This window comes from Trichosurus vulpecula, chromosome 4 (assembly GCF_011100635.1).
Source record: "Trichosurus vulpecula isolate mTriVul1 chromosome 4, mTriVul1.pri, whole genome shotgun sequence".
Lineage (NCBI taxonomy): Eukaryota > Metazoa > Chordata > Mammalia > Diprotodontia > Phalangeridae > Trichosurus > Trichosurus vulpecula.
Genome location: NC_050576.1, coordinates 160,497,709 through 160,509,016, shown reverse-complemented (window position 1 = coordinate 160,509,016; position 11,308 = coordinate 160,497,709). Strand labels below are relative to the sequence as shown.

General features: G+C 46.1%; 1 protein-coding gene across 1 annotated transcript; it reads right to left on the bottom strand.

Annotated features, from left to right (window-relative positions):
* Positions 1-680: 680 nt before the first annotated feature.
* Positions 681-10,145, bottom strand: SH2D2A (SH2 domain containing 2A). The gene is made up of 8 exons (XM_036754541.1): positions 10,015-10,145; positions 8,940-9,124; positions 8,120-8,209; positions 7,605-7,773; positions 4,339-4,494; positions 3,511-3,780; positions 2,935-3,070; positions 681-1,187 (listed from the first exon to the last, which is right to left on the bottom strand). Exons 1-7 carry the CDS (start codon positions 10,075-10,077, stop codon positions 2,939-2,941), a joined length of 1,065 nt encoding a protein of 354 aa, XP_036610436.1. The 5' UTR covers positions 10,078-10,145; the 3' UTR covers positions 681-1,187; positions 2,935-2,938.
* Between the last annotated feature and the right edge of the window lie 1,163 nt (positions 10,146-11,308).

Sequence of the window (11,308 nt, the reverse complement as noted above, 5' to 3'; positions counted from 1 at the left end):
TGGAATGGACTACATCTCTTCACCAAAGGTCTTTATACATATATATGTGTGTGTGTATGTATGTATGTATATGTGTATATATATATATATATATATATATATATATATATATATATATATATATATATATATATAGGTCAGATATTTGTCAGGGATGTTGTAGTGGGAGATACCTATCCCTTCTACAAATAGGGGGACTAGATGGCCCCTGAAGTGGGGAGAGGGGGAAGGAACAAGCACTTATTAAGCACCTACTGTATACCAGGCACTGAGTTAAGCACTTTATAATTATCATCTTGTTTGATCCTCACAACAACCCTATTTGCTGAGGTAGATGCTATTATTACTCTCATTTTAAGAAACTGAGGAAACAGGTTAAGTGACTTGTCCAGGGTCACACAGCTAGAAAGTGTCTTTGATTTGAACTTAGGTTTCCCTGACTCCAGACCAAGTGCTCTAGCCACTTTGCCACCCAGCCGCCTGAGGTCCTTCCCAACTCTGGGATTCTGGCATCTCTCCCCATATGCTAGTATCTCTTGGCTTGTATTATATTTTCCACCTCCATCCATCCTCAAGGCCTGGATAGTAGCTTGCTTTTACGTTGAGCTTTGGGGAATATATTCATGTGCACATGAAAGGGCAGGGTGGTCATGGGAGGGGCTTGGAGAACTTGAATTTCTGAGAGGGGAAGTGTTCGGTGATGATTTATTAGCCAGACAACAACCAACAAACAACACCTCAGCATCTGTTCCCATCAAACCATTCCTTTGGAAAGCAGCAGCATTGGACTGAGGCCCAGACACAAAGGCTTTGGAGCCAAGGAAGCTGGGCTTCAGGAAGAAAAACCAAGACACCTCAGAGGATTTCAAAGCACTTGTACATATGGCTTTGGCTCTTGTCATCCTCTTGAGAGCCGGTGGAAGTATTTTAGGGGGCAGAGGGTGGCAGAGGGAACCTAGGTACTGACCTCTGAGTCCTCTGGCCCATCTCTTACCCTGGGGGGGGAGGGGGAGGCTCTGTATATAGATTTGTTTTTTAAGGCTTGGAATCCAGGGTGGAGATGTTGAAGACACATTAAGAGAAACCTGCCCAGGGGGTGGGTTGGAGGGAGTAGTTATGGTCCTGTGGTACAGCAGAGGATTGAGGCTGCACTCAGATGGGGTCTCCAGTCCAAAAAGCTTGACATTCTATGGAGAGAAGCCAGTGAAGTATAGTGTAGCAGAAGTCAGGTCTCCTGATTCCCAGGCCCACCCTCTCTCTGACACACTCGACCCTACCACCCCATTAAGCTATCATCCGATATTTCTCCTCCTTTTTCCAGATCAACTCCTTAGAAAAAGCTGTCTATAGTAGTTGCTTCCACTTCCTCACCGTCTACTCCCTTTTCCTCATATTGCAATCTGACTTCTGTCTTCACCACTCCGTAGAAACTGCATCTTGGAAGGCCAGCAATGATCCCTTTATTGCTAAATCCAATGGCCTTTTCTCAGTCTTTGTCCTCCTAGACCAGTGTTTGACACTTCTGGCCACCCACTCTTTCTAGATAATCTATGCTCCCTGGGTTTTCTTGGCATTACTCTGTCATGGTTCTCTTCCAACCTGTCGAGCCCATCCTTGTCAAGCCAAGACCTTTGCAGGTCTCACCCCTCTTCAGAGGTCTATCCTAAGGATTATGTTCTAGGTCCTCTCTTCTCTACATTTCTCTTCGTAATTTCATCAGCTCCCACTGATTCAGCTACCATCTTTATGCAGATGACTCCTAAATCAACATATTCCACCCATATCTTTCTCCAGGCCAGAAGACCAGAGGACCTCCATCAGGTCCACCTGGATATCCTGTAGGCATTTCCAACTCAACATGTCCAAAACATAACTCATCTTTTCCCCTAAATACATTTTCCTCTTAATTTCCCTATTTCTGTTGAGGGCATCACCATTTTTCTGGTCACTCATCCTCAACTCCTCATTCTCACTCACCCTCCTATATCTAATCAGCTGCTAAGTCTTGTCAATTCCATCTCTCACATCCATTCCCTTCTCTCTACTCCCAATCCCAACCATTCTAATCCAAACCCTCCTCACATCCCATCTATGCTAACATAATAGCCTCAACTGCTTTCCCTGCACGCCTCTCTCTAATCTGTCCTCCCCCACCCTCCAGCCTGGGTCTGACCTTGCCACTCCCTCACTCAGGAAGTCTTAGTGGTTCCCCTTTGCTTTCATATTAAAATGCTAATTCCCCCATGGCATTTAAAGGCCTTCACAATTTGGCTCCACTCTATCTTTCCAGGCTGATTATACATAAATCCCTCTTAGGAATTCTACACTCTGGTCTAGGCCTGCATCTAGGCCCCCTCTCTGTGTGCCTTTGCACTGGCTACCCCTCCCACCCTGGCCCGGAATGCTCCCCTTCCTCACCTTGGCCTCTCAGGACCCCTAGTTCCCTTCAAGGTTCAGCTCTAACCTTAGTTTTTCATACCCCACTTCCTCTCCCAAACCACTAAGCATTTGTTTTGTGTTTATTCTACGTTGACTTATCTGTGAAAGTGTATCTCTCTAATAGAATGAATGAAACTTCCTTAAGGGGAGGGACTGTCTCACTTTTGTACTTGTATCTCCAGAGTCTAGCACACATTTATTAATTTGATAAATAAATTTAATTTAAAAAATAATACTCCCTAGTATTTAATAAATGCTTATTGACTGATTCTTTAATTCTACGATTCTACCCCACTTGGATCCCATTCTCATTCTGGAAGAAAGAAGCCACTGTGTACATATATATACACCCACGTGTGCAGACATGTACTTGTGTGTGCACCCACATACATGTGCCAAGTACTTCTCTCTTATCCTCTGTCATCCACAGAGAGGACTGACCTAATCAGGCAAATACATGCACCCCTAATCCCAGTCATCCACACTTGGACTCACCTCATCAATGCTTACTGGATCCTAGGAACTGCACCTGTCCCCGGTCTGGGGGGAGTTGTCGAGAAAAGTTACTTGGGAGAGTATGTCCCTGGGGAGGCTGGTGTCGGAGGGAGGAGGTAGTGCCCTGATCTAGGGTCTGTGAAGAAAAATGAAAATATCAGGGTTGTGTCACCCATCTCCTTTTGCTTTTATTGTCCCTCATTAGGCCAAGTTAACAGAGGTTCCTTTCCTGAACTATCTCTGGGTCTCAGAGACACCTGCAGTGTCTTCCCCCTTCCCTGGGAAATAGTGGCCTCAGAATCATTGGACATAAGCTGTGACTTTGGGTAAGTCATTTAACCCTGATGAGACTCAATTTCCTCATTTACAAAATAAGAGGAAATGCTTTTCTTCCTTAGCTCACAGGTTTGCTATGAGAAAAGCTTTTGGTAAATCTTAAAAGTGCCATCCTATTATTCTCTGGGTCCTAGATGCCTAGCTCTTCCTTTCTCCTCTATCTCAAGTCCTTCTTTCCTTCCCATCTCTCTCCAGTCCTCAGACTTCATTTTTTTGCCCACTTCTCTCTGTCCCACTTACCTGGGTTACTACGACAGGACGAGACTGGCACTTCCGGAGGAAATGGTGCCCAAGGGGTAGTGGAGCAACCTCTGAATAGACATTGACAAGGCCATCCTTCTTACTTCCTCTGCCCATGGCATAGAAGGCGATGGGCTCCTCTGGCTCGTGGTAGATGGGATGAGGGGGCACAGGGCGTGGAGCAGGGTGGGATGCCTTTGGGGCTGGAATGGAGTAGAGCTCTGGGAGTATCTGGGGCTTGGCTGGGACAGGGGGCTTGGGCCTGGGTAGCTGGGGAAGGAAAAGGAGGCAGTAAGTCCAACCCTGCCCATCCCAACATCTAGAGCTTAAAGAGATAAGTGAGATCTGGGGAGACCAAGACAGAATGAGTCAAAAGTCAGAGCTGCCCCCTTCTTCTAGCCTGGAGCTCAAGTTTATCTTCTATTCTGTCTCTCTTCACCTCCTTCCTCCTACCCAAGAACTATCTCCCCTTCAAATACCCCCCACACTCAGATCCTCCTTTCCCTCTAGATTTCCTCCTTCCTCTGAGTCTCTCCTTCTGGGCCTCTTTTCCTTCTGGGACCTCTCCACCAAGGTCATTCCTTTCCCAGGCTCCATCCCTACTCTTCTTCCTTTAAGCTCCTTGGCTCCTTGCTCTGGTCCTTTCTTTCCACTCCATCTACTTCCCTAAACCTATCTCAGCATGTCCTCCTCATCCCAATCTGCTTCTTGGGAGTGTTCTTCCCTCTTGCTTCCTCTGTTACGTCTTCCCTTTCCCTAGGTTGTTGGTAGGGTTTGGAGGGGGAGGCAGGAATAGATTCATTTGATGGCCCCACCCACTTCTAATACCTCCTCTGGCTCCCTAGGTCCAGGATTGTCCTTGTTCACAGGACCCAGGGTTTGTTCCTGTTTGTGGACTGGGCTGTACTGGGCAGCTCCATTTCTGCCCTCACTCCTGGATTCTGAGTGTTCTGTTTGCATGGAGATACCAGCTGGAGCAGGGGTCTGTGGGAAAAGGAGAGAAAGCTCAGTGTCAGATGGGTCCAATCACCAGCTGCCCACAGGATCAAGCAGATCAGGAAAGGAGAGAATCTGGGACAGTTGGATAGATGGGGAGGAAGGAGGAAGGCAATAACTCATCAGAGCAGACTCTCTAGACTTGTTAGGTCCTCAGGGAAGGCCTTTGGCTTAATACCAGGGCTGAAGAATAGAATGTGTATGTGTATATGTGTCTCTGTTTCCTTCTGTCTCATCTTCAGTGTTTGTCCCTATCTAGGTTCTGTCAAGTCAAGTCAAGATAACAAACATTTATTAAGTACCTACTATATGCCAGGCAAAAATAGTATCTGTCCTCAAGGAGCTCACAATGGGGAAGACAACATGCAAATAACTATATACGAACAAAAATATATACAGGATAAACTGGACATAATCTCAGAAGGAAGGCACTGAATTCAGGGGGACCAGGAAGGGTATATGGATGCCTCCAGGTGTATCTTACTCTCCACCTCTTTGTCCCCTACCCCTTGCTCCTCCTCTTTTCTTCCCCTTCCCCCTTCATTCCACTTTAGCTGGCCACAATACAGAACTAAGGTGTATTTTTAATATTTATGATATTTGTAGAATAGAATTCTATTCCTTGTCCTTAGCTGAAAAGAGAGACAAATGGAACATCTTGTTTTCCTCTTAAAAAACACCCTAAGTCAAAATGCTTTTAACTTGTATCATCTTTGATTGATTTTTTTTCTTCAGTCAAGAGGAGATCCTCACTAGAACAAAGCCTCCAACAGCCTCAGACTCTACCACCTAGAGCAGATAAATATTTACTCTCCTTTGGAATCTCTCCAGATATAGACACTCCACACCTTCCCACGGCCATCCAGTTCTTTTTCTTTTTTTAATGCCTCTGACAGCAAGTTTCCTGGTGTATAGTAGCTCACCCCTATTGCTCTATCCTCTGAAAAGCCAAAGACCTGTCCAGAACCCTCTTCCAGAAATCCTTTCATGTTTATGAGGATGATAAACGAGTCTTCCCTCAAACTTCCTTTCTAGTGACTCGAGCAACCCCAGATCCTTGCTTCTGAGTCCTGGCCTCTCAGCACTCTCCTCAGTCTTTCTCCCTGTGTCTCCTCTTTGTCTCTCTCTTTTTTCTCTCTCTGTCTCTTTTTCTCTATGTGTGTCTCTTTCTCCTCTCTCTGTCTCTCCAGTCTCTCTCAATGTCTCTCTTTTATACTTCCCCAGTCTCTCTGTCTCTCTCAATCTCTCTCTCGATCTCTTTTTTATCCTTCCCTCTCTCTCTTTCTTCAGTCTCTCTCTTTTTAAAATAAATGTTTATTGCTATCTGTTTTTGATATCCCGACAAGGAGACTCAGCCCCTGTAACCAGGGAGAACTATCAAAAGGAATGCCCTCTATTCTTTCACCTTCACTTTTGGTCAGAAAGAGCCAGAGACCCTTTAGCCTAGACTAGAAGAAATCTCTCCAGTTCTGTTCCCCCAGGACCTCAGCTCTGCTCTCCAGTGTCTCTACCTCAGACTTGTGTGAAATTCGGTGACCTAGCTGTGTGACCCTGGTCAAGTCACTTTGCCTCTCTGCCTCAGTTTCCTCTTCTATAAAATGTAGATAATAATAGCACCTCCCAGGGTTGCTGTGAGGATAAAAAATGAGATTATATTTGTAAGGAGCTTTGCAAATCTTATAGTGCTATGTAAATGCTAGGCATTACTATTATTAACCATTATTAGTCTGCTCCCAGAGTAGAGACAGCTACGCAGTGAAGACAGCACTGGATTCAGACTGGGGCTCTAGTCCTGGCTATGCCTTGTTGTGTGATCTTGAGTGAGCACCATCATCTCTCTCTGGGCATCAGTTTCTTGGTCCATTAAATGAGGGGGCTGGATGAAAGAGCCACGGAATGTCTCTGGGATGGGAGGGACTTCAGAGGTCACCTAGGTCTCCTCTACAGCCTCCCTCATAAGTGGTCATCCAGCCACTGGATGAAGATTTTCAATGATGGAAAGCTGACGATGTCCTGAGTCAGCCCATTCCATTTTTGAATGGCTCTAATGGTTAGGAAGTTTTTCCTTGCATCAAATCTAAATCTGCCTCTGCAATTTCCACCTGTTATTCCAGACTCTGTCCTCTGGGGCCAAGCAGAACAAGCCTCCCCACTCTTTGTTAAGACAGCCCTTCAGATTCTTGAAGGCTGCAGTCTTGCCCCATCCTTCCCTGCCCAAATCTCTTGATTCCAAGCCAGCACTACCCACTGTGCCATTAAACTGCCTCTTGTAAACCCATTAATGTCTCTTTTTTTCGGTCATCCAACCAATTCCAAATCCCCCTAACTGGGCTATAATATAGATCATGCCTCTCCATTTTGTCTGCATGGATAGATTGAGAGGCTTTGTCATATGCTTTCCTGAAATTTGAGCACACCATACCATACTCAGACAATACAGCTATTGGGTAGGGGATTAGTCTAGCCTGAGCTGTTCTTGAAGTCCCTGCCAGCTCAAACATTCCATAAACAGCTAACTGGCACAGAGGATAGACTTAGAGTTAGGAAGACCTGAATTCAAATTCAGCCTCAGACTCTCACTAGCTGTGGGACATCAAGCATTCATGTCACTTAACCTTCCTCAGATTTCTCATCTCATAATGGGGATAAAAATAGCCTCTACCTCCTAGAGTTGTTATGAAAATAAAATAAGACGATATTTGTAAAGTGCTTTGCAAACCTTAAAGCTCTACATTCTAGCTGTCATTATTAGGAAGGAGTACCAAGTGCCAGGAATCAGGCTCAAAGCTTTTTTTTTTTTTACAAATATTATCTCTTGAGCCTCACAACACTCTTGAGAGAAAGATGGTATTTCTATTCCCATTTTACAATTGAGTGTAAGTGACTTGCCTAGGGTCATACAGCTAGTAAGTGCTGAGGTCATATTAGAACTCAGGTTTTCCTGACTCCAGGCTCGGTTTTCTATCTCCTGTATCACCCGCTGACTCTGTGTTGGGTCTAGAAGTCTAGCGAAGGCACCCCAAATGTGAGCCCTTCAGCTTAGGAAAACCCAGGTCCCAGGTCCCGGGTTCCCAGTCTGGCCTGGGTTGGGAAGGTACCTGACGGATACAGGGCTGCGTGAGGTGCTCCCCGTAAGGGCTGAGCGGACACAGGGTATAGTGCCGCAGCAGGTCCGGGAGCCGCTCGTGAGCACTGTCCTCGCCCAGCACCACGTGGCGCCCATCTTCCAGCTGGGCCAGGAGGAAGTGGCGGTAGCAGCCGCGGCTCCTGCGGGAGAGAGCAGGGCCTAGTCATGGGGGCAGGTCTCGCCACCCCATAGCTTCAGCCTCCCAGCCCTGCCCGGCTCCCTGCCGGCTTCCCTCTTCGCTTTGCCCTCTTTCCGTTCTCCTCCTTTTCCCTTCTTCCTTCATCACTTTGCCTTTTCCTAGATTTACTCCCTCAAGGAAATATTGTTTTCCCCTTGTCCCCAGAGCAACTCATTCATCTGTCAATCAGCATGAAGCCCCACCCCCACCTGACAATCTATATGAGCCCACTCGTCTGTCAATTAATACGAAACCCCGACCTCTTCGCTCATCTGCAAAAAACAAAAACAAAAAACCCTACCCCTCACCTGTAAGTTAGCACAAAGGCCACTGTGCTCTCGCTAAACCGCACCAAGTAGCAGCCTGGGGGTTTGTTTTTCAGCAATCTCTCGGCCTCCCTGAAAGTTTGAAGGAAGGGAGAATGCTTGGATCCCCCAAGAGATCGTCCCACTAGACTTCTGGTCTCCTCCTCCCTACACCACCCTCTTGATCTGGTGTCTCCCTAACCAATTGGTGGTGCAGGAGGTAGGAGGCAGGAGGCAGGTCCCCTCCCTAGCAAGATGCTGAAACGGCAGAAAACCCCGGAGAGCAGGGAGAAAGGAGGCATCAGTTAAATGACTGGAATAAATGAATAAATGACTCTCTTGCTAATTTCCTGGAGGGGTCAGGGTCATTGGTCCTTCCCAAGGTAGAGGGGTAGCTATTTGGGTTGGTGTGTGGGGAGTATGACATATAAAGGAAGAGAAAACTGAACTTTTCTTCTTTCCATCAGCTAAGAGAGATAGGCAAGAGGATTGAGGGCTGGGATTTTAGAGATAGGTTTGGTTGAAAAGCAAATTAGGTCTGTCACATTGGAGGGATACACTCACAGAGAAAAAAGTAGAGAAAGAGAGAGAGAAACACAGTTGTAGAAAAGAAGGAGTGACAAAGATATAGTAGAGAATTGGAGACAACCAAAGATACAGAAATAAATTAAAGAAATGGAAATAGAAGACACAGGTACATTGGGGAGAGGAAGGAGACACAGAGAGAAATGGTTACACAGTGTGGAATCTTGAGGGCAGGGGGATGACTGAGAAAGGGGAAACTGAGATCTAGACTGGATTTTATCCATCTGACCCTCCTCACCGTCGAGTGATAAAGCCATGGAACCAGACTGGGGCTTCCCCATCATGAAAGAACCAGGGTGCGTGAGTCTTCTGAAACCAGGCCCTGGTTTCAGCCTGGAGGGAGGGTCCCCCTAGCCCGGGTACTTCCTCAGCCTTCCTTATGTTGCCCGGAATAGGCATAGTCCCTTGGCCTTGGAGAGAAACCTGGTTGGGAGAAAATTTGGATGGTGAGCAAATGCTACAACCAGATGTATCCCATCTCCCGAGCACATTCTGGTCCTATGTTACAGTTTCCCCTGCTAACCGCTCTCAGCTTTCTAAATTGAAATCACTTCTGATACAGCTTTCCTAGAAACTGATCAGAATCACTTTCCATCTTCCTCTGAGCCTCATGGCTCTGCTAGCTTAGAGAGGGTGGAGGTTAGAGAACAAGAAGGCTTTTGGGTGGGGCTAACCCCATAGACCAAGAGAATAAAGGAGATGATAAGTAAGAGGATCCAACGGGTTTCCATTTCCCCAGAGGCCAGAGAAAGAGAGGTCCTAGTAAAATAGTGGAGGGGATTGAGGTTAGATGGCAGGAAAGAGAATCATCTCTGGGAGCATCAGAAAAATCATGGCGGACTGGACTGGACTAGGGAAGGATCATGGGAGCTGGGTTGGGAAGCCCAATCCAGATAGTATGGTGTTGGAGAAAGAGCACAGAATTGGAGTGGAAAGACCTGGGTCTGGATGGCTTCACGATCTTGTGTCAATTAAAATCTCTCTGAGCCTCAGTCTCTGCCTCAGCAAGCTGAATAGATCACACCAGATGATCTCTAAGGTGCTTTCCAACTCTGAATCCTGTGAAGCTATAATTAAGAGTTGCAGAGGGACAGGGATGATGAAAGGGGCTAGTTGACTTACTTTCTGTCCTCCCTTGGGTCTCTTAGTCCCAGTTCACGTGCCCACTTCTCCTGCTCTCCTTTTCACCCTCTCTGATCTATTTCCTCTAGGAAGTCTCATTAAAGCTCCTTACAGACTTGGCATCCACAGGGTGGGGTGGGGTGAGAGGTGAGGGATGTAGATTCAGATGTTCCTAGCTTCTCTTCACTCACCTTGGTGTGGTTGGGTGGGACACCCTCATCTTCCAATGCCTGAGGTAAATTAGGCAGTGTCATGCTTCTTCTGCTCTTCCGGGTTGGATGTTTTGGGCGGAAAGTACTGAAAGTTGGGGCAGGTTCTCTCCATTCCCCTACATGTACAAACAGAACTGTGGGCTCTCCTCCAAGGGGACTGGACGCATTAGGAATCCCATTTTACTTTCCCATTGCTCCTAGCCCTTCTCCTCAAATCACCCGGGAACAGAGAAAGGCCACAGCATTTCTTTGAGGAGAGAAATAGACTGATATTGCAAAAGGAGTGATGGAGGATATTGATGGCGGGCAGGGGCAGAAATGATGCTAATAGGAAGTACTTCCCGGGGGTAAGAATGAAAGGGAGAAATGAGAAAATGAGGGATAAGGCATAGAAGGTATAGTGTGAGAGGGAGTTCATGTATGAAGAGGGACGGTTAAACAGCAAGCAAGACTTCTGAGTGATTGGGAGAGTTTGGGGAGAAAAGGCAGAGAGATTCCAGAGCAGAGGTATCTCTTTTAATCTAGCTTGGTGAAGGATGGTGGGAAAAGCATCATGACTTTTCTATAAAGGATTCTATCAGCTTGAGGGTTCTGGGGTTCAGCTATCTGAGAGGCAGGACACTTGGATTCAATTCATTTCTTATGGATCATTTTTACATGTCTTTCACAACTTAAGAACACTTTCTCCCCACCTCCGTCTTCAACCTTTTGTCCAATTCCTTTCCTATGACTTATAACCCAGCTCCATACTTAATCTGACCATGGGGAAGTTACTTCCAGGGTCTGCTGGAACCAGCTCACATGGAATCTCTGAGCACTGATTGTTAAATTTTAAGTTTGAGCATTTACACATAAGAAATCTGCAAGTGCTACAAATTAGGGGTTGATGTTTTGTTGATTATCTAGATTTAAGGAATGGAAAAAGATGTCAAGAAGGCAGATTAAACTTAAAAGTGTGTCTTTCCTACATTTCTTTCCCCCATCCTGTCTACCTCTTCCCCCGAAAGCTGATTATTAAACATTTACCAGCATATCCTTGGCTTCCCAGTATATAGTTATCATTTTTAGGCTTATACTAGATGACCCCTAAAGTTCTTTTCAGCTCTAAATCCTATGATTCCCTAGGAGTTTATGTTTCCTGCCTAATCTCTCTTCTTTAAGGATTTCAAAGGACTTTATAGATCTAATTATTCCTCTGTTGAAGAATAGAAATAGAAGGAACAATGGAAGACCAGAGAGAAAGAGGGCTCCTAAGGGAAGGGACCCAGGTATT